Below are 26,919 nucleotides of genomic sequence, written 5' to 3'. Positions count from 1 at the left end.
AATGGAATTCGAATGGTATTCGAGAAAAAATAAAACCGTTACAGAATCTCTCACCCTTAAGAATATTCCTGAACCCCAACCGTAGAAAAAGAACAGGTTTTTCTTTTTTTTCATCGATATAAAAACGGCAAGTTAAAAGAAGAATGACAAAAAAATGATTTCTATTATTCATTGAAGAAATTTGAAAGGCTATAGACCTTCCAAGCATGCAAATAGAAATATGTTAGTATATAATACATACAAACTATATACGATCGATGACATCCCTTCCCATAGATGAGAGCAACGAGAGGGAGACACGTAGAAGCTAAGCACATCGACAGGAGCTGGAATAGAATGAGGAATAGGAGGTGGGGAGGAATAGGAGGTGGTTAGCGAAGTTTTCGGAGTCGGCGCGATGTGGATTCCCTTTTGAAGCGCCCTCCTGGTTTTACCTATGGGCATTGCAGTCGTGTCTCTACGGGTTGGACCCTCCTAACATTAAATCCTCGAAGAAAATCTTGGAAAAAAGAAAAAAGAAACTTAGAACCAATCGAGCCGTGCCACCACGATTTGTGTTATTCCTTTTTATTCATTTTTTATTCATTTTGTCAGTCTTCACTTTTGTACCTTTTTTATTTTTATTTATTTAATAAACGTACGTTTCTGATAACAAGAAGAAAACCGAACTCGTCAACTTCGAAAGGATCGTTCAGTGCAAAAGGTAAGAGCTCTAAAAGCATCATTTTATTTCTTACGATATATAGACCAATTTATTAGAGACAATTTTATAAAATGGTGTATGCAGGGTGAACGGGAAAAGGTAGTTGCAAAAGTTCCTAGGACCATTTGAAAAATCAATGTTTGTATTGTCGAGTTCGATAAAACTATATGTCTAGAAACTTTCGGTAAACCTCGTAGAATCGAAATATGTGTATCATGAAATTAGAATTTTATGGTTTTTCTCAAATAATTATCTATTAGAAATCGACGAAGAAAATTTATTATTCAAAATGAACTTTTCTCAACGTATCATGCAAGATAGACCATGAACCTTCATTGTCAATGTTTAAACAAATGGATGTAAAGAGAGTGTGCTCGTGAAATTATTATTTAACGCTCCCCACACTGTGATATAACTTTTTCTAAAAATACACATTTAATACTATTTAATAAATACACATAATACGTTCGTTAAATACGGATACATAATATTTATACACTTTTTTATACGTGTCAACCGATTTGATCGAAGTATCGTTAATTTGTTATTGAAGAAAAAAAGTTTGATTTTCAAGAACGTTACTCGTATAAGACAAATATTTGGTTATCACAGCATGCGTGACATTTGCTATCAGAGATGATATATCAAATATGATAGAAGTATAAAAAGAACTAACGAGTGGGAGTAGGACGTCAACGATTATCCTATTCCTTTTCATTCGTTTTACTCATCTCTACACGGATAACAGTTATTACGTGCACTTACCATATCCTTATCGAAGGGATCAAATTTAAATGGGAACGAGCAACATCGCTCGTAAAAAAATGTATTACCTTTTAAAAATACAAATTGATTTTTATGTTACCTGTTACTTTCGAACGATTAAAAGTAACACAAACACATGCTACTCGGTGTGAGATACTTCGCTGATCGAAAACAGCTGATTCGTCAATCCTACTTCGACTTTTGATATTGATCGACAATGATTCACCATTTTATTATTTATTTAATATTATTTTTTTGGGGGGGAGGGACGACAATTTTATCTTTCAGGACAAATATGAATTAATTCGAAAAAATTTCTTAATGCTAAATTAAATTTAAATATAATGAATATAATTAATATTTGAAATTTTTCATCTTTTAAAAAATAACAATTGTTACCCTAAATATTAATTATCGAAATTAATATTAAATTAAGAATAAGTTAACGTTCAATTCAATGAGATTTCGATCATCTGCGAATAAATATTTAATGTAAACAATAACATGGATTTCGATACTCGTGTATATAACAAAGAGATAAATATAAATATATGAACACATTAATAGTTCCATCCGCTTTGATATGAAAGGCTATTGTTCCGATGACCTGGAAGAACTCGATCTCGGTGACGCAACTCATATGAAATTGCCTTCGATCGGGTAGGAGTAAAGCATAAACGTCCTTGGAGTTATCATCGTAGTATGTTTCCCCCTTGAAAACGTAACACTGACAGCATTATTAGTTGTTTTCGGAACATTCGAAATGTGTCAGCTCTAGAAATAGAATCGTACGTTTTGTAGTTGAGGAAACTGCTCGGAAGAAGAGTTTTTTTTTTGAAGAAGATTTCTTTGATACAAAGGGTGAACCAAAAGTTCCTAAGTAATTCTATAAATAAACTACTCTTTTTACAAATTGTTCATATTCATTTCTTTTGCGAATTATAAAAGCACATATTCAATTTGTAGAACTTAACCGCAAGATCGAACAGTTTCAAAAAAGAATAATTGACATTTAAAATCACCTTAAAAATTTTGATCCATCTAAAAATATTTTGTACTACCCCCTTATTTAGATCTATTTCTTTTTATTATTAGAGAGAATCAGAAATAAAAATTAAAGTAGTTATATTTTTAAATCGAATTATCATTGACATTTTTTACGTAATAATTATTTTTATATTATATGTTTACTTTTTTATTTCCAACGTCATGCCGTGCTACTTACTATAATATACATAATTTTGTATAAAACATTGAGAAAGAAAAAAGAAAATAAAAGAAAAAAAATAATCTTAAAATTAACGTTCGAAACAAATTTTATTGGAAGTATATAATAATGATCAACTTTTATTTAACGATATTTTTTAAAAGTTTAATATCAATCTTATGACGTAACTCTAACAAAACACATAATTGATTCATCAACGTTCTCAACGTATCAGTTTCAATCTAATGTTAGACAAATCTCAGTTGGTAATTGATATTATAAATTAAACATAACGTGTTGTACGTCATAGAAAAACGCGATATGGGGTCAAGAATGCATAGAGATAAAAAAAAAGAACGAGAAACTTTTGATCCCATTAATATTTTCATTCATGGAAAATAAAATATCATTTATATGTTACAATTTATTTCATTGGAATGATACATAATTTACAAATTATTTGCAGAAACATAAGAGAGAAAATATATTTTTGTTTACAAATATAAATTTTTAATATTATTTGATCATATAATTTATAGATAAATAATTAGATTGATTTTTTTACAACCCATTCACCCAGAAATTGAACTTATTGTTAGTATTACAAAATAAATTAAATATAAACTTTATATCAACTATCAACTATCATATTAAAATATCACGAAATGAACGAAACGATGAGTGTTTTGCGAGTAATATAAATACCACTCACTTAATTATTATTCCTCGTAATTATATTTTGCTCCGTGTGTGTTTATATGCGCGCGTATTCACGCACGTGCGTTAGATGTAATAATGGTATCGTTTATTAAGACAATTTTATTTGTTGTCTAAAAATAGATAGATAAGAAGAGTCTCGAGGATATATAAATTGTTCTTGAAGATAGTTATTTAGATAATTAGCATATCTCTTTCTTTATCTAACACTCGTATCACTCGCATACTGATATTACAGGTCAAAGGTTATCAAAAATCAAAGAAGAAAAAATAAACTAGAAAAATTTGATTAATTTATCAATAGAATTCTCTAACTCGTGTCATCGAGCACGTACACATGCATAATAAATTTTAATGTATAAAAGTACGTGTTCTAAAAATCATCATTTACATTAAAACATAAACTTAAACGACTATCTCCATCTTTCTTTCCCTTTTCGGTGTCAAAGGTCATTACACTCACGAAATGCAGAAGCCTTGTTGGTCACGTATAATACTTTGCGAACTTCTTCGAGATTTCGTTGCAATGCGGTAGCAATGCGGTATCTTCGTTTACATTTATAACATTTTTACGTGTTCGTATATACATATACACGTTTTTGTGTGGACATTTGCGTGGATACATTTACAAGACGAATTTAAAGAAAAAATTATTAAGAAACGTATCTTCCTTTTCTTTTATAAACATTTAAACGTGTACGCGTGTCTGTTATATTTACGCGATAAATTTGTAAAAAAAGAAAGAATATAAAAAAGAACAGAAAATGAATACCTAATTATAAAACTTTATTATGAATTTCTCTCATATTTTTAAATGTTATTTACAGATTATAATTTTTTTTTTTTTTCATTTTACAGGGAATCAAATTTGTTTGTTCTTTGTTAAATATTATCAGTAAAAAAAAATGTTGTGTTGTTTGTTTGATTATTATTGTTATTATTGTATAATATAATACGAAAGGGTGTGTGTGTTTGGCATTAAAATTCAAAATGAATTTACAATTATTGCGCGCAAACGTGATCGAACTGACGCACGTCGCAATATTCTTGTCAATATTTACGTCTTCTTATATATACATATAAGAAAAGATATTGTGTATCGTTCATTCTCACCATTTTGTATTGTACACGAACAAGGGTGACTTCAAGTTTCTTAGGTATCGAATCTTTCAATTATTTTCTTCCTGTTTCTACATACAGTTTGAATAATTTACACAATTATAAGATATTCAACATTTCTTACATTTTTAATTTTAAAATTTATAATTCTGTTTTTGTTTACTCTGTTTTATTTTTCACTTTAATATTTTATCGTCGAACGAGACATAAAATTTTAATTAATCGCGATAAATGAAATTTTAATTTATTAATTACAAATTTGTATTTTTTTTTTTTTATTTTGTGTTTTGATAAAAATATTTTAAAAAGATATAAATTAATAATCTTTCCTTTATTCTCTCTTTTTTTTTTGTTGTTTTCTTCTTCTTATATAGCAAGTGTAGACATAGCAAAGATAAATAATCTATAATTGTTTACTTTCGATTATCATTTTTGTAGATACGAGATAAGGATGGCTTATTTTAAGAGAATTAAACAGACTCAAAATAATTATAATTATACGAAATAATAACTTAAATGGCACTTTATTTCGATACGTTTTTCTTATCGTAATAATAATATTGTTTATCAAATAAGAAATCTGTTTACATAGTATTATATAATTTCATCGAGCTATGATCTTCTTTTATTCGTAATAACAAAAACAAAGTTCAATAATAACATGAATCATCCTTTTAGAAAATTCGAAAATTAAATAATAAATATTTTCTTTTTTAAACGTCCATATTGAAGAAAACATACAGAAGCACATACACACACACACACACACATATATTTGAAAAATTTATTTATGAAATTATATTTTAAATGAATCATAAATAAATATGGTAATACATGGTAGTTCAAGAGTTCTTAGATAATAAAAGCAATCAATTATATTATATCGGAACTGCTTTTATTTCCGGGTCAAATTTACAATAAATAATATTACAGATTAAAAAACTTTTAGCACAACTGATAGATAGAAATTATGAGTCAGACAAAATCAAAGTCAGGGAACAACGCGTTTAATACGCCTTTCCCTTTTAACGTGATCGAGCGATCAGCTGATCGCTTCGAATGTCATTCAACCATAGCAAACGGCACTCTCGTAGATGTTTCTATCTTCTACAAAATTTCGAATTTAAGCTTTGAAAACGTTTATCTCGTTTCTCTCGACAAAAACAGGTATATATTATACACTTAGATATTTCACGAATTTATTTAGAAAAGAAAAAAAGAAGTTACTGTTTATTATTTTATTATTTTTCTTTTAATACTTCCAACTATAAAAAGATTTTAATTTATTAACAATAATCTTTACTACAAATCTTTCATATAATAAATCATAAAAATTGTTTATATATAGATCAGTAACAAATAATTTAAACATTAATTTTTTCTTTAGATTGTTAACACAATTAATTATTACGTCGTAACAACATCTCTCCTTTTTTTTCTTTTTTTCAACACACCTTCGCAACTACGATACAAACGTAGTCTTATTTATCATTTAATATAATTATTATTATCTTCAAATCATCTCTCTCATTTATTGAATTTACTTTCATTTCAAAAAACTCTCGTATATATCATCGTTTATTTATTAATACGTAACCAGAAATGAAACAAAAATACGAAATACGGATAAACAAACCGGAAGAAAGAAAACAAAAAGCACACGTTGTTTTCGTGCTCATACCGTGAACGGTCTCTCTAAATAACTTCTTCTTCTTATTTTTTTTCTCTTTCCTTCTTTCTTTACGGTGTAAATAACCAACACAATACACGTGCTTCGAAATAAAATGATGCTCTCCTTGGGCACAAAGTTTTTTATATGTTTCTGTGCGTAACGCATATGATCGCCACGTATTTTTATGTATATATATATATATATATATACAGACACACACACACACGCACACACACGCCATACACACACACAGCAAGCATATATGAATACATGCATAAATAACAGATACTCTGCGTAAGCACGTGCAATTGTGAAACAGTCCACGAGCTGGTATCGTGAAAAGCGAATGTCGCCTTTTGAGGACGACACCAGAAGAGAACGAACGTAATTTAATTTATATTATCTTTTATATGTATATATGTGTGTATGCGTATATAATGTGGGCCACGTTTCTACTCACAAACTGTAAAAAAACATTTTTTTATGTTTAAAATTGATTACTCCTTTTTTGAGACTTTTTAAATGAATTTCATTTGCCAATTATCAAAATTCAATCTTAACTTGTAATATTGTAAGCTTAAATGTGAACTTAAGAAGTTTTTAAATTGATTAAGTAATTTTTGTAATCATCTAACATAAGAATTTTTGATCAACTCTGCAGGTACTTCGAGTATATCACATGCGTGGCATTCTTTCAGTGACCAAACTAGTGTCAACGTCTTCTTGTGGTTTTTTTTTTTATTTACAGTTAGTTCTATTATAGCTAGGTAGTAATAGAAACTAACTCATTATAATATTCATCCACAATCATAAATCATTTTATTCGATATCAACGATTCATCGAATTAATTTGATTTTCGTTTATCATCATTTTCACGGTACTTACATTAGACTTTAACACCTATTCAATTTTATCGATTGTACTAATTAAAAAAAAAAGAAGGAGAATAAATATTTAATAAAAATATTAACTTGTTTATGTGTTCATATTGTAAGATCATAGTTCGTTTATTTTCGCATTACGAAAACATCACACTTAAAATCTTTTTTGCTTTGGATTTAATCTTATTTATTCATCAGAACTGTTCTAATCTCGAGTATTACAACGATTAGTATAGCAGGACTTTAGTATCTTTCTATTTTTACTAGATATATCTCTCTTTTACTTTCTATAAATTCGCACTAAGATATCAGCGAGTAATTAAGAGTTGATAAGAATGAGTGTGATTCCACATGTGTATGTTAATTATAAATTAATTCCTTATTTATATATCTTTGATAATAACAATGAGTTACTTAATTACCATTAATGATTATCATAGCAGCTTAATAAAAGCTGATCGAATTTTTTAATACCTAAAGAAAGAATAATTGCGTTCTTTTTTATCGAGAGAAAATAATTATTTTTTTTATTTTATAAAACGGAAGGTTGAAAAGTTTCATGCATCAACAAGAAAATAAAAGTGAACATTTGTTTGAAAATAAATTTGTTCCCGTGTCGTTCCCTCAAAATTTAAGTTTTAAACCACCCACGCCTAATTTCACGTAATTATAATATTATCATTATATTTTATTTTTTGTTTAATATAATTATATTTATAAATAATGTTATTTACTTATCTCACGAAAATATTGTTTTTAATTTATATTGTGTTTATATTAACAAATACGTTTATCGTGTTAACAAAAAATATGTTAACGTAATTCTAATTTAAATTCTTATTGTTAGATATAATTTAGAAATTTTTTTGAAAGAAACTATTTTGTTTAGTCCCTTGGAATTTTATCCTCTGACATAGCGGATGAGGTTGACACCTGATATCAATCGAGGAACTTTTTCTCCATTTCCTTCTTCTTTTAATATAAAAGTATCATTTTAATTCGCTTATAAATTTCTTTGAAATTTTTTAACGAAGTATTTATCCTGTTTTAACTTAATTTGTTAAAATAAAATATATATTCCCCGTGTTCTTAGAAAATTAATACAAATTGTTGAAAAATTATCAAAATAATTATTACCTAGAATGAAAAATAATTAATTTTGCAGTAATCAAGGAAAGTGTTGATTCCAAAGAATTGCTAAATTGCTTGGTTTAATATCTTAGCCAATTATTTGTTGTAATATCAAAATAATAATTAATAATTATGAATCGAATATAAGTTCGTTGTACGAAAAATCTTGTAAAGTTTATGCAAGGAATATTGAAAATTTGATGCGTTGATATATAAAAATATAAGTAAAAACTTTTGTGTTCTGCGAACAACTCCAGGAGATAAAAAGAAACGTGGCAAACGTTTCTGAATTTACTTGATCAATCAGAACAAAGGATCCAAAAGAAAGAAAAGGGAGATCATTGTTTATAAATAGATGAATGAAAGAAGATAGTTCAATCCTTTTTATCGTCGTTTCTTCAATATATAATACTTGTATGATTACATTTTTAGATAAAATATATCACGGAATGAAAAAAGAAATAAAAAATAAAATCAATGTTCTTATGTTTTTCTCAGGAACATATTTCTAATCTCAAGTAAATCACAGAAGTATTTTTAATTTACGAAATAGATTATTATGTAATTTGTTTATCTAAATCCCTCTTCAAAAAGTTTTCGAAAATGATTTTTTCTCCTGTCTCGTGTGTCTCAATAAAATATTTTAATTTGGTAAATGATAAAATAAATAGGAAGGCAACTAGTCTTAGATAAATATCATTGTTCTTTTTTATCTAATTTATCTAAAAAAATCTTTAATACATCAGAGAGAGTTTATAGAAGTCAAGTTTTTATGATCTTCAAAAAATCATTTCTGATATGTCATTGTCTCAAACAAGTTTTTAATCTCGCAAAAATCGTTAAAAAACTAGTAGAAAAAAATAAAATCATTTCTTTCTCGCCTCGAATATCTGAAAACGATTTTAAACAATTAGCCAAATGGTAGATAACAGACGTAAGAATAAAAAATAATATTAGACAAATGAATACCCAATTACAATATTATATAATCGAATTTTCTAAAAGTGGTTAAAAGAGTAATATTGCATGACAGTTTCTTGAAAAACAAAAAATACTTCGAAATTAGAAAAAAAGAGATAGAAACAAAAAATACTGTAAAGTAAATACTGTTTGAAAAAAAAATAATTAATTATCCAAATGGAAAAAAAAACAAGGATGTATAAAAATGATAATGATATTAAATAATGAAATAATTCATTCCAAATATATATAAAATTGAATGTTTGTTAGTAGGTTAATTAAAACTATAATATTGTGTAATATTCTCTTTTAAAAAAAAAAGAAAAAAAAAAGAAAAAAAAAATTAGCCAAATAGAAGAACAAAAAAAAGATAGGAATGGAAATCTTATTGGATGAGTAAATAATTCATTTGAAATATAAAATTGAGTTTTGTTAAAGGGTTAAGAGAGTAGTAGTGCATTATGTGAGTCTCCCTCCCCACCCCCCGTTCTCTCCCTTTCTCTCTCTCTTTCTTTCTCAGGGCATTATACTCGAAATAGGCGAGAACGGTGCGCTCTAAGATCTGCTCAAGCGAACACGCGGATGCCTGCTGATGTACACGTGATTCAAGCGTGCCATGGTATCGACCGCCTTCCCCCATCTTTTTACCCAGGGCAACGTGCGCTCGCGCGTTTCCGTGCGCGCGCGCGCGCACAATCACGCACCGGATCGAAACACACACGTGCATATTGTAACAAAGAAACCTTCTCCCCCTCCTCCTCCTTCTCTCTCTCTCTCTCTCCTTCTTCTCACATATGTATTTTCAACCAAGTGTTATTTCTTTTTATTTCTCTCCATATCATCCAATAATTTATTTCCCATATTTTTCTCCTCTGATTTTTGTTATTTTCTATATTTCCACGAGTTCCCCTTCAATTCTGACTTCTTTATTTTTAAATATTTTTTTGTGGTACGCATTTTGATAGGACGGAAATATTAACGCGTATATAAAGCGTTTCCACATTTTTGTTTATCTTCCGCAATGTTTTTTTGCGATATACATATGTATTTCATTTGTTTTCCTTATTTAGTGTAGTTTAGTGTAGGTTTTGTAATATACGTAATATTTGTTTTGTTTTGTTATATTTTGGAACGATAAAAAGAATATTGGATCGTAGACAAAAATTACGAATTTGATTTAAAGCGATGACGCAATAATATTTTTTTATATATCATATTCTTTATCTTCTTTTTTTAATAAATTAATTTAGATAATAATTAAATTTCTTAATAAATTTGTTATAATGTTTTGACTTTCTTTTTTCATTCGTATCCTTTCAATTATAATTTAAAGATATTTTAAACGACGATAAAAATATAACCTTGGTTATGATGATTCAATTGCACGGCTAACAAAGTGTGTTAACTTATGGTATTAAAATAAAGTGCGAAACACAAGGATATATAAATGATTTGAAAAAAGGAACATCTGACATAGAGATTTCTCTTTCTTCCCCTTCTTAGTATTCTCCTCTTATATGTTAAACGTAAGCTATTTTTATCATACGCGTATATTTCCTTTGGTTTTCATCCAGATAGTAACAAAAATGAAGGCTGCAAATTTTTACTCGGAATTTTGATTCCGCGTATGTTTACAAGATAGATCATTCTTTTTTGGTTTCTTATATTAAATCAAAATATTTTTTATTCGTAACCAAAAATTAGATCAATCTATTACTTACGTCGATGATTTAACATACGAACAAACGCATCCAAAAAATATTTAAATAAATCGATCGATACGAACGTATTCATTTTCTATGTACGTCATTTTAATTATTTTGTTCTTTTTTTAATGATCTTCTTTTTCCAACGATCGTTTCATGACATATCTAAATAAAACAGAAACGTGAGATAATATAAAAGAAACCATTTTGCAAGAGCATTTGTAAACGTCAATAAATTTTAGCAATATCTCCATCCTGTATATAAAAAAGATTACATACGCACACTCGCACGTAATCATCCGTATGTCATTCTTTCTGAACATACACGTTATCTAAGTATTCCCACGTTGCGAATGTATTGGCAATTTACTGTAATAATACGGACATATTTCTTCATCATGTTTTATAATAATTACTAAATTGATCTTTCATGTGTATGCTTATGTATAATATTTTTTCTAAGAACATTAATATTCAATTTATTTAAGTTGAAGAAAACTCATGTCAGGTAATTAAAAAGACGAGAAAAACGTGTATACATGTTGGCATTGGAAAATGATTTCTAACGAATTCATTATTTGTTTAGATATCTCATATGTTTCAAAGTATTAGAATATTAGTCAGTTGAAAATTGTTGAAATTTAAAATAATGACGATAAATAAAAAATAATAAATAATAAATAAAATGAACATTAAAATAATTATAATAATATTAATAATATTTTATAATTATAATAATAAAATAATATTTTTGAAGATATTGATCGGAAGATAATTCAAATTTCATTTGTTATCTATTTAAAAATAAAACTTTTACATTGATACGTGTAAATAATAATCACGAGCCAAATTGAAGAGTTTCACGCACCTAGTGCATGATTTATTATATTATTCTCCTTCAAAAATTGATGATTCAGTCGAGTAATCGGAAAAAAAAAATTTTCACTCATCATAGCTTGAGAAAATAAATATAAAGGAAAGAGATAGAGAGAGAGAGAAAGAGGGCCTGTATTTATTTGCATGATTCAACCATCGTTCGAAGTAAACGCCTATTATTCACAAAATGTTCGTGCTCTTCTAATTCTAACGAATTTTCTATCTGACATATCGAACTACGTATACACATACATATTTACTTATGTTAATTAAACCCCCATGACTTTCAAATGTTAAATATTTAATCTGTTTGTATGCGTGGTGCTATACGAAAAACTCAAAAACATAAATATTAGAAAAATATATTAATGCAAATTTTACTAACAATAAAAAATATATATATTTTAAGAAAACTTACAACAATTCTACAATAATAATAATAATAATAATAATAATAATAATAATAAAATTGGAAATTAAAAAATAGGAAGATTTACCCGCAAAACAAATACAAATACAACAACTGTAATAACAATATTAGAAATTTTAAAAACTCTGAAATAATAACAGTACACCGATAATATAATAATAACAATAATAACAATAATAACAAAAATAACAAAATTAGAAAATAAACAAAACAAAAAGTATGCATTTAAAAATACACGTATTATCGATAGATGAACGTCCTTGCATAAAGTAAATACTTTAAACAAATAAAGATCTATCATCGATCCTCGATAAATACTTGAAGACTATTTTCATTGGTGACATAATTTTTTAACTATCGTCCTTATCAAATCGGAACGATATTATTAAAGATTATAAGAACGATAAAAGATAATCTCGATTTTGTAATCTTTCTCTCCATCTATCTATCTCTCTTTCTCTTTCTTTTGAATGTTAAATTCTTTTCACGTGTTAATCACAACACGTATCAAGAAGAAGAGCATATAACTGAACAACAAAGAAATTTAACAACGAACCTGTTATATTCAGTTTGTAACGAGGTCAAACGACGATCAAATGGTAATCACAGAGACGCATCCTACAAGCTCACTATAGTTAACTTACGTAATGTTTAACATTGTTTTCATAGTTAGTGTTCGGACTGTTGATCATTGAAACTTATTACTTTGAGATACTGGTGAACGTGTGTGGCTAATTAAGAACAACCTCTTCCAGTCTCTTTCTATTTCTCTTTCCGTCTTTTTCCTCGATTTTTTCTTTCCTTCTTTTTTCTTTTTTTTACTTTATGCAGGTAACAAGGACACAATCAACACAACACGATGTGTATACGTTAAAACGTGATATTTTCTTGCATACCCATAATAGGTTGAGCTTTTTTTTTCTCTTAGATAGTTCCGAAGGTTGCAAAAGAAGTCGATGCGAGACTGCTAATGGATGGCGCGTGTCCAAGACGTGATCAATTCTCTAGTATCTACTATTTTTCTTTAGATACTGATTCATAATCGCACTCTCCAAAAATTTCATCTTCCAAAATTCATATATGTAAACGTTGAAATTGATATGTTCGCATATAGGTATTTATATAAATCTAACAATAAAGTGAAGACCAAATGTTGAACGATGCTAGTTTATCGCATTTTTTTTTTTTTTTAAGCTAATTTCATTCATCAAATTTTAATAATATTACAAGATAAAGATTTTTCGAAAATGATTAATTGGATTTAAAAATATTCCTGAAAAAATTGGGACTATAACTTATATAATTATATATATATTAATAACAACTGTAATAATAATATTAGAAATTTAAAAAACTCTGAAATAATAACAGTACCTGATATATTTATATAAATATTAATTGTTTATATTATTATATTATAATATATTAATTATTATTTCAATATAATTAATATATATTTTTTTTGTATTATATATATTATTATTGTTTGTTTATATAGTTAATTGATGTAAAAATGTTTTAAATAGAGAACATATTTATCTCGTTTTATCTTGTAACTTTCAAATAAATTAATACATAATTGTCGTACATAAAGAAAAATTAACTTCGTGCATTCAAAACAAACGATAGATCAAAAGAGGCATCATTGATAATGTTCATATTTGACTATGGAAATATATGACTTTGTAAAAAGATAAAGATAGATTGACATTAAAATAGTAACATTAATAGAGTTAAACACTATCGTATTCACAAACAAGTTAGATTACTATAAAACTGTACCACCCTAAAAATAGATAATTGTTTTATCATGTTTACTACGTGTTTGCTATCAATGATTGATCATTTTGACATATATTATTGTTGTTGTTATCATTAAAAAGAAAATCATTGAAAAAACGATCGCGTTTCTTTTAATAAGAAATTTTGTCTTAATCAATCTAAATAATGGAAACGTATAATTCATACCAATTAACGATTTTGATGAAAATTTATTGAAATCGGTATATTTTAAAATACTCATTGAATTCGAATAACAATGACCGCATTTTTATACGTATAAATAAAAATTATATAGGAAGGAATGTATCGATTCTACGTAGTCAAAACAATTTGAAATTAAAATATCTTCATTGTTTGCCTAGGAATAGTCGATTTTTTATTTACTCTATTCTCCTCCTATTTTTTTACAATTATAATAGTTCGGTCTGATCCATCGGTATATATTATACATTTTCCATTTCTATTTTACTTTCATTCCTTTTGGGAAGGAGGAAATCGAAGCAATGCAAAACAAATCAATTTAAAAAACAAATCATCTTCGATATTCTCGTAAACTACGAAAACGGAAGTTTATAAAGCGAAGAAAAATATGTCATTTAAATTTAACTCACAATCGGGATTACGTAATATCATTTAAAGCCATAAGTGTGTCAGATTTCCGAAAGAATGAAACATAAAGGAAAAAAGAAGACAAAAGCAAAAGCTGTTTATTGACCGAGAGACACACAACTAATTTATAAATAAAAATAATATATAATAATAAATAAATAAAATCAGAATCTCTCCTGATGATTCTTCAATATTTTTCTTTTCTTATTTTCTTTAATTAAGAAATAACGATAATTTTCTCAATTCGTTTAAAAACGTATCAAATTTAATCGTTTGTAATTCTAAGGAAGGTCACAGATGATTTGTTTGATCTCTTCTGCGCGATAAACACGATAATAATAGTACGAGTTAAATGAAATATTATTTGCATGTTTTGTATTTTGTTTAAATAAATAACTCTTTTGTTTGTTTTACCGAATTAAAACGTCCCCGTAGAACACAATTATGATTGTTTTAAATTCTTCCAATCGATCGAACAAAACAATTCGATTTATTGCTACACATAAACGTTCATACGAAAAATTGACCTAATTCAAACTCCATCGAGAAATATATGTATTAACAAAAGACAAATAAATGGATGTAAAAAAAAAAAATAACAAAAATAACAAGAAAAATAACAAGAAAGAAAGAGAAAGAGAAATAAATTTATATGACAGTAACCGTTATTACAAAATAAATCATAAGATCAATTTTCGTCTAATTTTTTATTTCGGGCTTACAATTAGAATAATACAACTGTCATAATAACCGGCACGTATATGGGCATTCGTATGTATTGATCGGTGACATCATAGAGGGAATACCAACTGCACTTGAAACTTGTGATTTTGTATAAGTAGCAAAACAAGAATTACATGGAACATATAAAAAACAAGACAATAATAAAGAGAGAGAGAGAGAGAGAAATAAATGCACAATACGTACACCATAATAATTAAAGTAGTACATATATAATACTATAAGTAAATACATTTATCTTTTCCATTTAAATGCCATTTGCACAATAACACGTATCTCTCTCTCTCTCTCTCTCTCTCTCTCTCTCTCTCTTTAATTCTCATTGTAAAAGACAAAAACAACGACGAAGAGACGAAGACGAGTTGGAGTAAAAAAAAGAGTGAGAGAGAGAGAGAGAGAGAGGAGAGGTTGATATAAGTGGGAGAAAGATACGCATGGAAAAACAAACGTGCATGCGTTTCGTGAGTGTTCTCTCACGCCTACCAGTGTGTCGTAGTTTGCCCCGTAACACATACACACATACACACACACGCACACACACACACATACATTCCCTACGGACCCTTGTATTTACGATATTCTCTCTCCCCACTCCTTCTATTCTACTTCCCTTTACCCCCCACTCTACCGCCACACTATAAAGGCTAACGCTTCACGACGCTTCGAGTTAGTCCGATTACACGTTCAAACGATTAAGACGTGTAAAAGCAGATTTAAAGATTCTCTTTGTTTTTTTCTCTTCGTCGTCTTTTAACAATACACTTATATCTTGAAATCATTAATAAAGTTTATTAAGATAGGATCATTGAGTTTTTTTTGTTATTGTATTATCGATTGAGATAATTGGAAGGAGTTGTTATTGAGAATTGCAATTATTGTTTTGTTTTGTTTTTTTTTTTTGATAATTTTTGAAAATTGCATTAACAACGATTTAAAGATGCCTGTGGAGTTGGAGCAAGTGCCTTCGGTCGCACATAAGGCCTTTAATGGGTACGCGTTGTTTATTGTTATTATTATTATTATTATTATTATTTGTAATGTTGTATCATTTCGTTTTTATAGTATATTGTTTTATATCGTAGTCAATTTGTTTAAATTTTATTCAATAAATTTGAAATTTTATTTTGATAAACCAAGTTCAAAATACAAATCTTCTGTAAATTCGAAATCTTTTATTTAATGTATTTATATACGTATATGATGTGTAGATAATATGAATCACGGTGCAATGTACCACGATGATTTATCAAGTCTATCGTGAAAAATACTTCATTTGGGGTACATATTTGAAAAGAAAGAGATGAATCGATTCTATACGTAAAATAAAACGGATCTAGAAAGTTAGTTTCGCTTTCTAATTTCTAACTGTTTAAAAGTCTATACACGATTACGTAACGGGGATATTTATATTTAGATGATTAAGCTAATAAAAACAAAGAGAGAGAGAGAGAGAGAGAGAAAGAGTAAAAAAAGAATTCACATATCGGTATTAACGTTTGAAATTATTATAAATTTGTTTAATTTATTTTTTTCTCTTTTTCCAGAGAAGAAAAAATGAATAAGCTGTGTAGACAATTATCGATCGAAAGTCCGAGCATAATAGGACGCGATTGTGTATTCAGTTTCGACGTACCGGTTCCAGAAGTACCCGCACAAGGTGCCCGGATCCGCGTAGTATGTGCCGGAGCATGTTATCACCCAAAACGTTCACCGAGTCTATCGTCTCTAACATCTGTTTCGAGTAGCAGTAGTTTGGCTACCGAAGCATCCTTAGAAGGTGATTTCCCAGCTAACATTCCTCACCATGGTGTAAGAGATGCTGCATTATTTCCTGGATTCGAAGTAGCCGGTGTCATTGAATCACTTGGTTCTGACGTCAGCGAGGATTGCGAATATGCATTGGGTGATCGCGTTATACTTTATCCTTACGAAGGAATACCTAACGGATATGTTGAATATTTGGTTGTACATGATCTTAAGTATCTCATTAAGATACCCGATAATATGCCATTGAGCGTAGCTGCTATGTTACCAGCTGGTGCATTACTTGCCATGAACACCGTATTCGCTGCCCATGAACATGTACAAAATCTTTTGAAAGAAAGAGACGAGAAAACCGTTTGTAAGATTCTGATCGTTGGAACTGGTGGATTAGCACTTTGGGCATTGAGAATTGCGGCATATCACTTCAGTAATATGAAGGATAGAGTAACTATCACTATCGCTACTCTTAAGGATGACGGTCTTATCATGGCACAGGAATTTCAACGGTAAGTCTCATCGAAACTTTTATTTTCTTTAGCTTTTTTCCTTCCTTTTATTTTATTTCATTTTATTTTATTTTATTTTATTTTATCCTTGTAATGTGTGCCAATGTTGTTCGTCATTTCTAAAAGCAAAAAAAAGAAGAATTTCATATATATGTTATTATATTTCGATCGATGTTTTTGTTTGATAAAAAATAAAAGTAATTATTTCGTTCGATTAAAAATGTCAATGTTTGAATTTCAATTTGTCAATCTCGCGTCGGTCGATTTTTTAATTATCTTTTTAAAAATTCTAAAAAGTTAATCTATCTATCTGTTTTCTCCTTTGACAGCACGTATCTTTATTTTTTTTTCGCATATAACTTTAGCATGAGAGATAAGATTCGTTCGGAGTATAAACAAGCGCGATTGTATATCAATTTTCAATGGGAATCGTCATATTATGATCATAAGCACCTGTTAATTGTATTTTTTAATGATTCGTTAAAGAGACATATTCGTATGCATAAACATATACCTTTGATTATTTAAGTAATAACAATAGTACATGATAATTATATAAATCAAAATATGTATTTTATTATTATTATCGTTATAATATTTAATAATGTTATAAAATCAAATTAACAATGGTCTCAATTTAGATATAAAAATTTGAAAAAATATAAAAAAAATAATAAAACATTCCGAGTTCGGTAATCAATAGATTCATAGTTCATTCGATTTATTCACAAATAGTTTGCACATTGCTTACAGAGTAAACGTTGTACAATGGAACGAGGATTTGTACGAGAAACAGCTGATCGAAAGGACGATGGATGCTTGTCAAGGTCAAGTTGACGTAGTGATTGACTTTGGAACGACATCTCGTAGTCTTCATCGTAGTATCCAATGTTTGAGCAAAGGTGGAGTCGTATTCGTGATAAAGGAAGTTGCTGATCGTCTTTTACCAAAGTTTAGCAGACGTGCCGAAGAAAAACAACAGAGTATTAAATCAGTGGAGCCAGGTACTTTAGAACAACTTCGTGAATTGGTTCAATTGGTTGCAACGAACGAAATTGAACCACCACCACACACAGTATACCCTGCTGAGGAAGCACTCGATGTTGTTCACAAACTCTGCCATTCCATGATTCAAGGTCGTGCGATTCTACGTTTCTATCCAGCTGATTAAAAGATAAACTAAGAGAGAAAGAGAGAGAGAGAGAAAGAGAGAAAGACTATTTCAAATATCTATCTGTGTATTCTGTTTCTCTGTCTTATTTTCAATCTTAAGCCATTCAAAAGCCAATACGATTAACTCTATTTTTATTATTTCATTAAAATACTTTGACGTTCGACGTTTGTCCAATACAATTGTTTGTGACATTATTTTTAATTTTAATATCAAAGCAAATTAGACTTTAATACACAGCAATAATATATATTAATATATTATTTAAAATAACGCAATAATTCATTTGACACAAAAATGATAAAACGATGTATATAATTTGTATTTATTTTCTTGACTCTTTTCTTTTGTGGAATTAATCCGATTTGTTTAAACGAGTGGCTCAATTAACGTATCCAAGAAACTCTCCCATAGTTTCATAGATGAAAACGTTAAATGAATTTGAAGATTGTTTTGAATTTAAGATACTATTGCGTGTGTATGTCTGTCTGACTCTCTTTCTGTTATCTCTCTCAAAGATTGTCTAATTGAAAGATAAGGGGAAAATGATTGGAGAAACAATTCGATTTAATTATTTATATGATTCCTTCTCATAGGATTCGATTAGAATTTATTTTTACAGACCTTCAGAGAGTTTCTAGATACAATTTCTTTGAATGTATGTGATATGTATGTGTGACTCCAATGTTTGGGTGATTTTATTCCGAGTGTGTACGAATGATAAAGAATGAACTATATTTGTGTGTGTGCGTGAGTGGATGCATGTGTGCAACTCCCAACAAATTCTCATAGTCTCGTATATTTACAATTTATTTTTTATCAAACATCATTTTCCTTTAAACAAAATCGTTGACAACAAAATAATTTATTACTTTCGTTTGATTGAAAATATCTCGAACGAATTCAAATATTCAAAAATATGACGAAAAATACCAGGAAAATATCGACAGCTCTTGCGCTTTTTATTTTGATTTTCAAAAGATAACAAAATTATTTGGACGATCGCAAATGTTAAATCTAATAATTTCATTCGAATGATTTACGTTTTAAACATATACACATATAGAGAGTGGGTCAAAAGTTCTTAAATAATTTAAAAAATAAATAAGGAACACTCTCTTTCGAAACTTTTTTAATTTGTAGTTTTAGCTTAATAATATTTAAAAGCTATGCTTGTAGTTTTACGATCTGGAAGATAAATTATCTTAAAAAGTTTCGAACTACTACTAGAGTAATTGTTATTAAAAATAAATTAAGAACTTTTGACTCGATCTTTATACATACGATATTTCATTAATGAAAAACAATATAGAGATGAGAATGTTTGAAAAATAATGCATAAAAAAAAAGTAAGAAAAATAAGCATAATGTAAAATTTATAACTATAACGATAATATATTTATAATTAGACAAAGATATGCGAGAAAGATAGAAGAAACAATTTAAACGAAAAAAAAAAAAGTGATAAATCGACAAAAATCGAGTGTTAGATTATAAGAAAGGATGAATGATCGGATACGAAGCGTTACAAATTAGTTTAAACTCATTTTCATCGTCAATTTCGACACTCACCAATGTAGCGACATTCAATGTGTGAGTTCATGGTTTATCCATAGATCAGTATTTTTTGCGTCCTAGAAAATAGGTATCATAAATTTAGGTATAAGTTTTGTCGAAAGGACACGTTATATACTAAACTAATAACTGTACTTACTTTAATAACGATGACCGCAAATTGTTATTTAATTAATAACGAAATGCATCGCAGTTAAAATTTGCTCTATCCGAAAAGACTGTTTCGTTTATTTAAACGGTATATATGTATGTATGTATATAAATATATATATGCATATGTATTTATAATATTTATATGTATGTATGTGTATATGTATTTATATACCTTATTTTATATCGTAGTCTTTAGATAATAAGCATTAGGTACCCATAGGTACACGAAACGTCATTGTACCGACTGTTATAATCGTGACAGTATAAATGTATTATATTACATGACGATAATATATAGTAAAATATAATATGTTTTTATTAAAAAATCATCTTATTATATTATTAATCTTATTAAACGTTCTTCGCATACGTGGGTGGGTTGAAAAATTTTGAGTCTAACATAGAAACAATTATGTTTTGGCCGAACTCACTTTTATATAAAACAAAAATAAAACTTTTTCTTTTGTTGAACTTCAATATATTTTAATCCACCTTCGTATATCTTCTAACTATACTACATCCAGTGATTCTTATTAACTAATGAACTCTAAAGGTAAATATAAATTTATTACAAAATAATTTTCTTGGACCGCCAACAAAAATATTTCTAATTCACATATTAAAACTATAAAAATGTAATGTGATATCCGATACAATTTCCAAGTAGCACCAAACTTTTACAAACCGAAATTCACTTTCGAAAACAATCATTTTTTTCATATTAATTCTTAATGGACTGTCTTAACAAACATTCACAAATCAACTCTTATGTTTTAATACTTAACGCTACCTATATTTTGAGAATTAGTTTCTGTAAGATAAAATATTAAAGTATCATTAGGAATAATGTATAATCTATCTAATAACTATTTTTTTTAACAGTTTTGTAAAATCATCGTATTATTAGATCGCTACTTTATCTGGCTAACAAGCAAAATGAAAGGCATTATTATAAGATCAAATGAAACTACAATGTTTAAACAATATTTTATATATTGTGCACAAATATCCCATTTAAAAGATATATATAATAAACAATTTTACATTTTCAATGTACAACGAAATATACACATAAAGTAAATAGACGATTTAAAATTGAAATAGAAACAACAAAGAGAGAAAAATACATTACGAGATTTTAAATTTGTTTTTAAGAGAATTAACGTGCTATATATAATAATATGATATACAATATTACCATATCACAGAAAAATACATTTATCAACGTCGAAAAAATATACTTTTTTCTTTTGTTTTTCTAAATAAATACACCGATTGATGTATTATACTAGATAACGAAGATAAGCATATATCGTGAGAATCGCTGATTTGAATTGAATGAATTTTGTTGTTTAGTTTTTCTTTTTTTCACTTCTTTTCTAACTGTTCAAATGAACAAGTTCTGTAATTATTTCAATGACTTGATTTAAATCGCAGTGCTTGTAAAAACATTTCTATAAATATATAAGCAAATAATTGTATAAATTAAGGCACGAAAAATTTAGTTAATACGATTAAGAAGTAAATTAATTCTTCGTATTGTCCAAATTATGTTTCCGTCTGTGCAGCCGGGGTCAAATAATTTTTAGGAACGTAACCGGTCTGACCATGACGATCTTCGACGAGCCACCATTCGTCGTTTCCTTTTTCATCATGAGGCCTAACGAGTCTAAGAGCTTTACCTTTTTTCACTGGCAATGTACCAGGTATACCGCCGGCGAAATCATACATAGTATAATAAAACTGAAATATAAAATATTTCAATAAATTTTCTTACTTTTATTACTTGTAATACTGAAAATTAATTTTTAATATAACTTACTTCATAAGTAAGATTCTGATACTGTTGCGTTTTTGAAATTTCTTCGATGTTACTATAAATCTGATTTGTATTTAATTCTTCATCAATATTCAGATATAATAACGACTGCGAGTTAGATTCGGAAGATTTTATTTCTTTTTCAGGTGAGGCCATCGATATTAGATCTGGCATTGAATCGGTATCGTTATTAGAATTAGATTCAAGGCTAGTTTGTTTCGTCGGTTGTTGTAATTGTAAAGATTGGAGTTTATGAGCAGGTAAAAAACCCTTGTCAGCGCCGTTATCGATAAGCCATCTCGTAGTGTCACCCATAGGATCTTGATTTTTGATAACAGCTACCAAAGATCCTTTTGCAGCACCCAAATCGAGAGATGTAGTTTTCAATACGTTTTCCGTTACAAAGTATAACTTATCTCTCGGATACTTCTTTCTTAAAAAAATCCGTTCCTTTTCACTTTGCGAATACATCTCTCCTTTCTCCTCTTCTGTTCTTGAATTCGTACCGCCGAACGAGAAACGCGCAATTTGATTCCAAAGTAAATTATGATTTACTAGGAAAGATTCTAGGATATCTTTTAACGAGACTTGGGTTGTAGTCTATGGGAAGATAAATAATTTTTTTATCTTTTATTTTTAATATTAAATTAAAAATAACAAAAAAACAACAATCAACAAACGTACCTCGCAAAGTGTTAAATATCTTTTTGTAATTTTTCCGGTTAAAAGTTTTCGAGCATTTGCAAAAGCGTTGATGCATTTAACTAAGACGTTTACAGCCGCGTCGATTAATATCGGTAATTCCTCCAATAACTGTTGATTTAAGGCCTCGAAATTACTCCTTGCTGTTGCTAATTCGTCCTGTATCTAATCGATATCAATGATTCATTATTAGAAAAATTGGTTGATTCGATAATAAGAGATAATAAAATATAATTACAATTTTTGACTCTTTATACTTTTCGCTTTTCGATATGGCAGCATCATAATCTAGTAATTTATCGTGCCTCTTTGTAATTAATACTGCAGGGCCTCCTAAGAAGGTTGTCAATAAATTTAATGGCACATTAACACGTATTTCCAACGTTGATTTCAAATCTTGCATAAATTGTGACCAAATTAACGAACGAGTATCTCTAATTCGTTTAATTTCGAGATTTGGTGTTCCCTGATAATATTGATTTAAATAATCTGACATAAGTTCACCAGAAATGGCTTCATCACTTAAATAAATAATACACATTTCAACGTCTTTGGCAAATTGCCATATACATTTTTCTATAGATCTGAATTGTCTTTCGAGTTCTTCAAATACTGGATCCACTGCGATATTTGTCAAACCTAAACTAGCAGATAGTTTTGTACTTAAACGCATAGACATTTTTGCAACAGAATGCATATTTAATTTAGCCATTTTTCTAATTAATGTATTATCATTGTCTAAATACTTAGACACCAAATCTTTTCGACGTTTATACTCATTAATATAACAAGCCACGTCAGTCATAACCTTCCATGCTTCTTTCACAGATTCTTTATCTGGATGGTCATCCTCAGTACACTAAAAATATTTTATATTAATTTAGAAATGTGAAATTATAATAATATTTAAATAATTATATTCAAGCTTACTTTTATTAATTCGAACAAAATAAGAGGATATTTCAAAATTCTTTGCACTGGTTTTATAAGAATGGAACTCATGTCGAAGCAAGCTATTTTATAACGTAATGTCTCAGTACCCTTGTTAAATACAGCCATAATTTCTTCATTATTTTCATACTAAAAAAAAATATATAACTGTAATTAATACAGAGAAAGATATATAATTTATATGGTATATAATAAAAAAAAAAATTATAAAATAAATATTATTTGCTTATATTAACCTTTTTTAATAAAGCAAGTGCTGCTTCATGGTTTCCACAATACTTCACATATACGACTCGTAATTTATCAGCCATATTTATAAAGCACGTACCAATTTGCTGTAATTGTTCATCGCATCCTTTCATAGCTCTTAATATTTCGTATAGTAATTCTTCAGCAACTTGGATGATTTCTAATATATTTCCAAATAAAACGTCAACGTCTATACCTTTTGCTTTAAGAAAATGAGGATTAGATAGATTAAAAGTATCATAAGTTAATCTCAGATCGCGAACATACTCTTTCTCTGTAAGAACTAATTCTGATATAACGTTTTGTCTTTGATCTGCTCTTTTCTCGGAAATGGCTACTGAATTTTCAGTTTCAGATCTATTATCAGTGGCTGCATCTTTATTACTGTTTTGCAATGGCATACGACCAGGAGCTGGTACCGGTGGTGCTGGTCTATGAGGTTTTGAAAGTCTTTTTGGTTTATATTCTTTGTCCGTTAATGAATTAGGCTTGTCGTCTCTTAATACAACAAAATCTTCTAACAAATCCAATGTGGGATCAATATCAGGTTCTGATATAGGATTTGGACTTAAATATCCTCTTGGACAGAGACCAATTTCGCCATTAACATTTTTAACATTAATCCAATCTTCATTAGCTATACTGATAATTGTTACAATATCTCCTTCCGTAACACTTATATCCCCATCCATTTGTGCTTTAAATGTATATTCCACTTTGGCCATTGTACCTGGTTCTAATAAAGTATATTCTGTGCTATTATCTTCTCTATTAAGTACTACTTCGGTAGGTTTCATTTCTGGGCAATCTACTACAATGTTAACATAAGATACTGGAAATATTCCTTTATTATCATCAATAGAACCTTCCATCCATTCTGAATCAATGTGTTTTATAAGATGCACTACTTCTCCTACTCCAAAATTTAACTCATTTGGAAATTGAGCATTGAATGGATATAACGTTATGGCGTATGGTTTAACGTCGAACAAATTAGCATTATCATCGTGATCGTTATCCTCTAGTACTTTATCTTTGAATGTAGAAAATTGTGGAAATAAGTCGTAATAACTTGGTACAGGATCTTCTTCGTTATACGACTGTATTGAGTGCCTGTTAGAAACATTATTCTCCACTGAATTAATATGGGATACAAATGGTAGTGAAACATCTTCTTTTGAGCAGCATGCATCCGTTTGATCACTGGCTTCGTCATCACTTATATAAGAAATAAATCCTTCCGGAAAGATGCCATTTCTACCATTCTCTGAAATTCCACGACACCAACCATCATCCAAAACTTCAATGATCGTAACTATTTCGCCTTCATTTAAATCTAATTCCTCTTGTAGTTGTGCCTTCAATGTCGCTTTAACTCTTCCTTTTCTTTGAATAGATTTTTTACTACCCGTTTTCTAAAAATAAAAACTAATATCTGCACATCTTATTTATCTTTTATAAAATTTTACTTAATATTGCAAATAAATGATGTATTTAATAGATTATTATAGAAGCATACCTTTATCAAATTTGTATCTATCTGCCATGTGTGCGTAGTAGGAAATATTCCAACTCTGGAATCTATTTGTCCGAAATACCATCCTGATCCAGCTTCACGTACTCCAACAATAAGTTCCCCTAATAAAACGTAAATGTTCTATTTGTATGCAATATTAAATGATAATTTAATATTAAGCAATAGTTTAATATTGTTGATTTTTTAAATATATATACCATTAAACTATTACATTACCTGCTCCAAATGACAAATCTCCAGATTGTTCTCCAGCAAAAGCAGCTATTGATACGAATAAACTTTGAGTTTCTAGTAACTGCGGAATCTCAACTTTATGTAAATAATTTAAAGGAAAGTTTCCTGTTTTGTTATACGATTGTCCATAACACCAATGCCTATCGATGACCTTATGTATCTATTCAAAGAAAATATAAATAATGCATTAAAATAATCTGTTTTCTAAAACGCATCAAGAAAAGGTTAGTTAAATCATATTTTTTAAAAAGACAAATACCAAAAAATGTTCCCCTTTGTAGAGACTTAATTCTCCATCGATGGTTGTAAAAAAATCATGTAGAACCCTAGTCAATGAACCACTTTCCATATTTTTTTCTCAATATGCCTACTCTGTAAATTCCTCTGTATTTTTGTTAAAATATAAAATCGCATGTAGAAACGTAACATTGACAGTTCTCACAAGTTTAGTAAGATCTAACTCTCTTATCAACTTATATATGTGTATTTTATTTCAAAATTTATATTTATAATAGGATTAATGACATCAAACGCAAAAATTACAACCCTAATATTCAATGAAGACATTCGAAAATTCGATAAATGTTTATAAAACTGATATATTTTTATAATTCGTATCTCAAAAGAAACGATTACATTTCATGCGTAGTACAAATGTATGTGCAATCGATAAATTCCATTCTAGGAAATAATAGATAAAAAAATGAAATACTTTACAAACAAGAGAAGAAAAAGAAAATAAATTAGTTACGGATAACATTAATTGTATATATATATATATATTTTTTTTTAATAGTATAACGATTAAAATTAAATACGTAATCAAAGATAAAATCTAGTAAGATTACTACTGCATTTTGATTCAACAGCCAATTATCTTCGTTATTGTAAGAACATTATTTTATATATTGATCTACTTTATTATTATTTTATTAAAAAACGATACATTAAATGGCAA

The 26,919-nt window shown here is 28.3% G+C and overlaps 2 protein-coding genes across 4 annotated transcripts; one reads left to right on the top strand and one right to left on the bottom strand.

Moving 5' to 3' along the window:
* The first annotated feature begins 340 nt into the window (after nucleotides 1-340).
* On the top strand, nucleotides 341-18,777 carry LOC122520041 (quinone oxidoreductase). Of its 3 annotated transcripts, none has more exons than XM_043639958.1 (3): nucleotides 341-703; nucleotides 16,845-17,570; nucleotides 18,306-18,777. In XM_043639958.1, the coding sequence occupies exons 2-3, from the start codon at nucleotides 16,855-16,857 to the stop codon at nucleotides 18,739-18,741; spliced, it is 1,152 nt and encodes a 383-aa protein (XP_043495893.1). In that variant the 5' UTR covers nucleotides 341-703; nucleotides 16,845-16,854; the 3' UTR covers nucleotides 18,742-18,777. The 3 variants fall into 3 exon arrangements, with proteins under 3 accessions (XP_043495893.1, XP_043495876.1, XP_043495885.1); XM_043639941.1 differs by lacking the exon at nucleotides 341-703 and adding an exon at nucleotides 15,963-16,290; XM_043639950.1 differs by lacking the exon at nucleotides 341-703 and adding an exon at nucleotides 15,964-16,290 and having other exon boundaries at nucleotides 18,324-18,777.
* Nucleotides 18,778-21,674: 2,897 nt separating this feature from the next.
* Nucleotides 21,675-26,701, bottom strand: LOC122519999 (dynamin-binding protein-like). The gene is made up of 9 exons (XM_043639874.1): nucleotides 26,221-26,701; nucleotides 25,944-26,121; nucleotides 25,710-25,828; nucleotides 24,178-25,605; nucleotides 23,921-24,070; nucleotides 23,229-23,849; nucleotides 22,973-23,155; nucleotides 22,292-22,888; nucleotides 21,675-22,212 (listed from the first exon to the last, which is right to left on the bottom strand). The coding sequence occupies exons 1-9, from the start codon at nucleotides 26,308-26,310 to the stop codon at nucleotides 22,018-22,020; spliced, it is 3,561 nt and encodes a 1,186-aa protein (XP_043495809.1). The 5' UTR covers nucleotides 26,311-26,701; the 3' UTR covers nucleotides 21,675-22,017.
* Between the last annotated feature and the right edge of the window lie 218 nt (nucleotides 26,702-26,919).

This window comes from Polistes fuscatus, unplaced genomic scaffold (assembly GCF_010416935.1).
Source record: "Polistes fuscatus isolate 324 unplaced genomic scaffold, CU_Pfus_HIC Scaffold1, whole genome shotgun sequence".
NCBI classification, from domain to species: Eukaryota; Metazoa; Arthropoda; class Insecta; order Hymenoptera; family Vespidae; genus Polistes; species Polistes fuscatus.
Note: the sequence above shows the minus strand (reverse complement) of the source record. Positions and strands in the feature narration are given on the sequence as shown.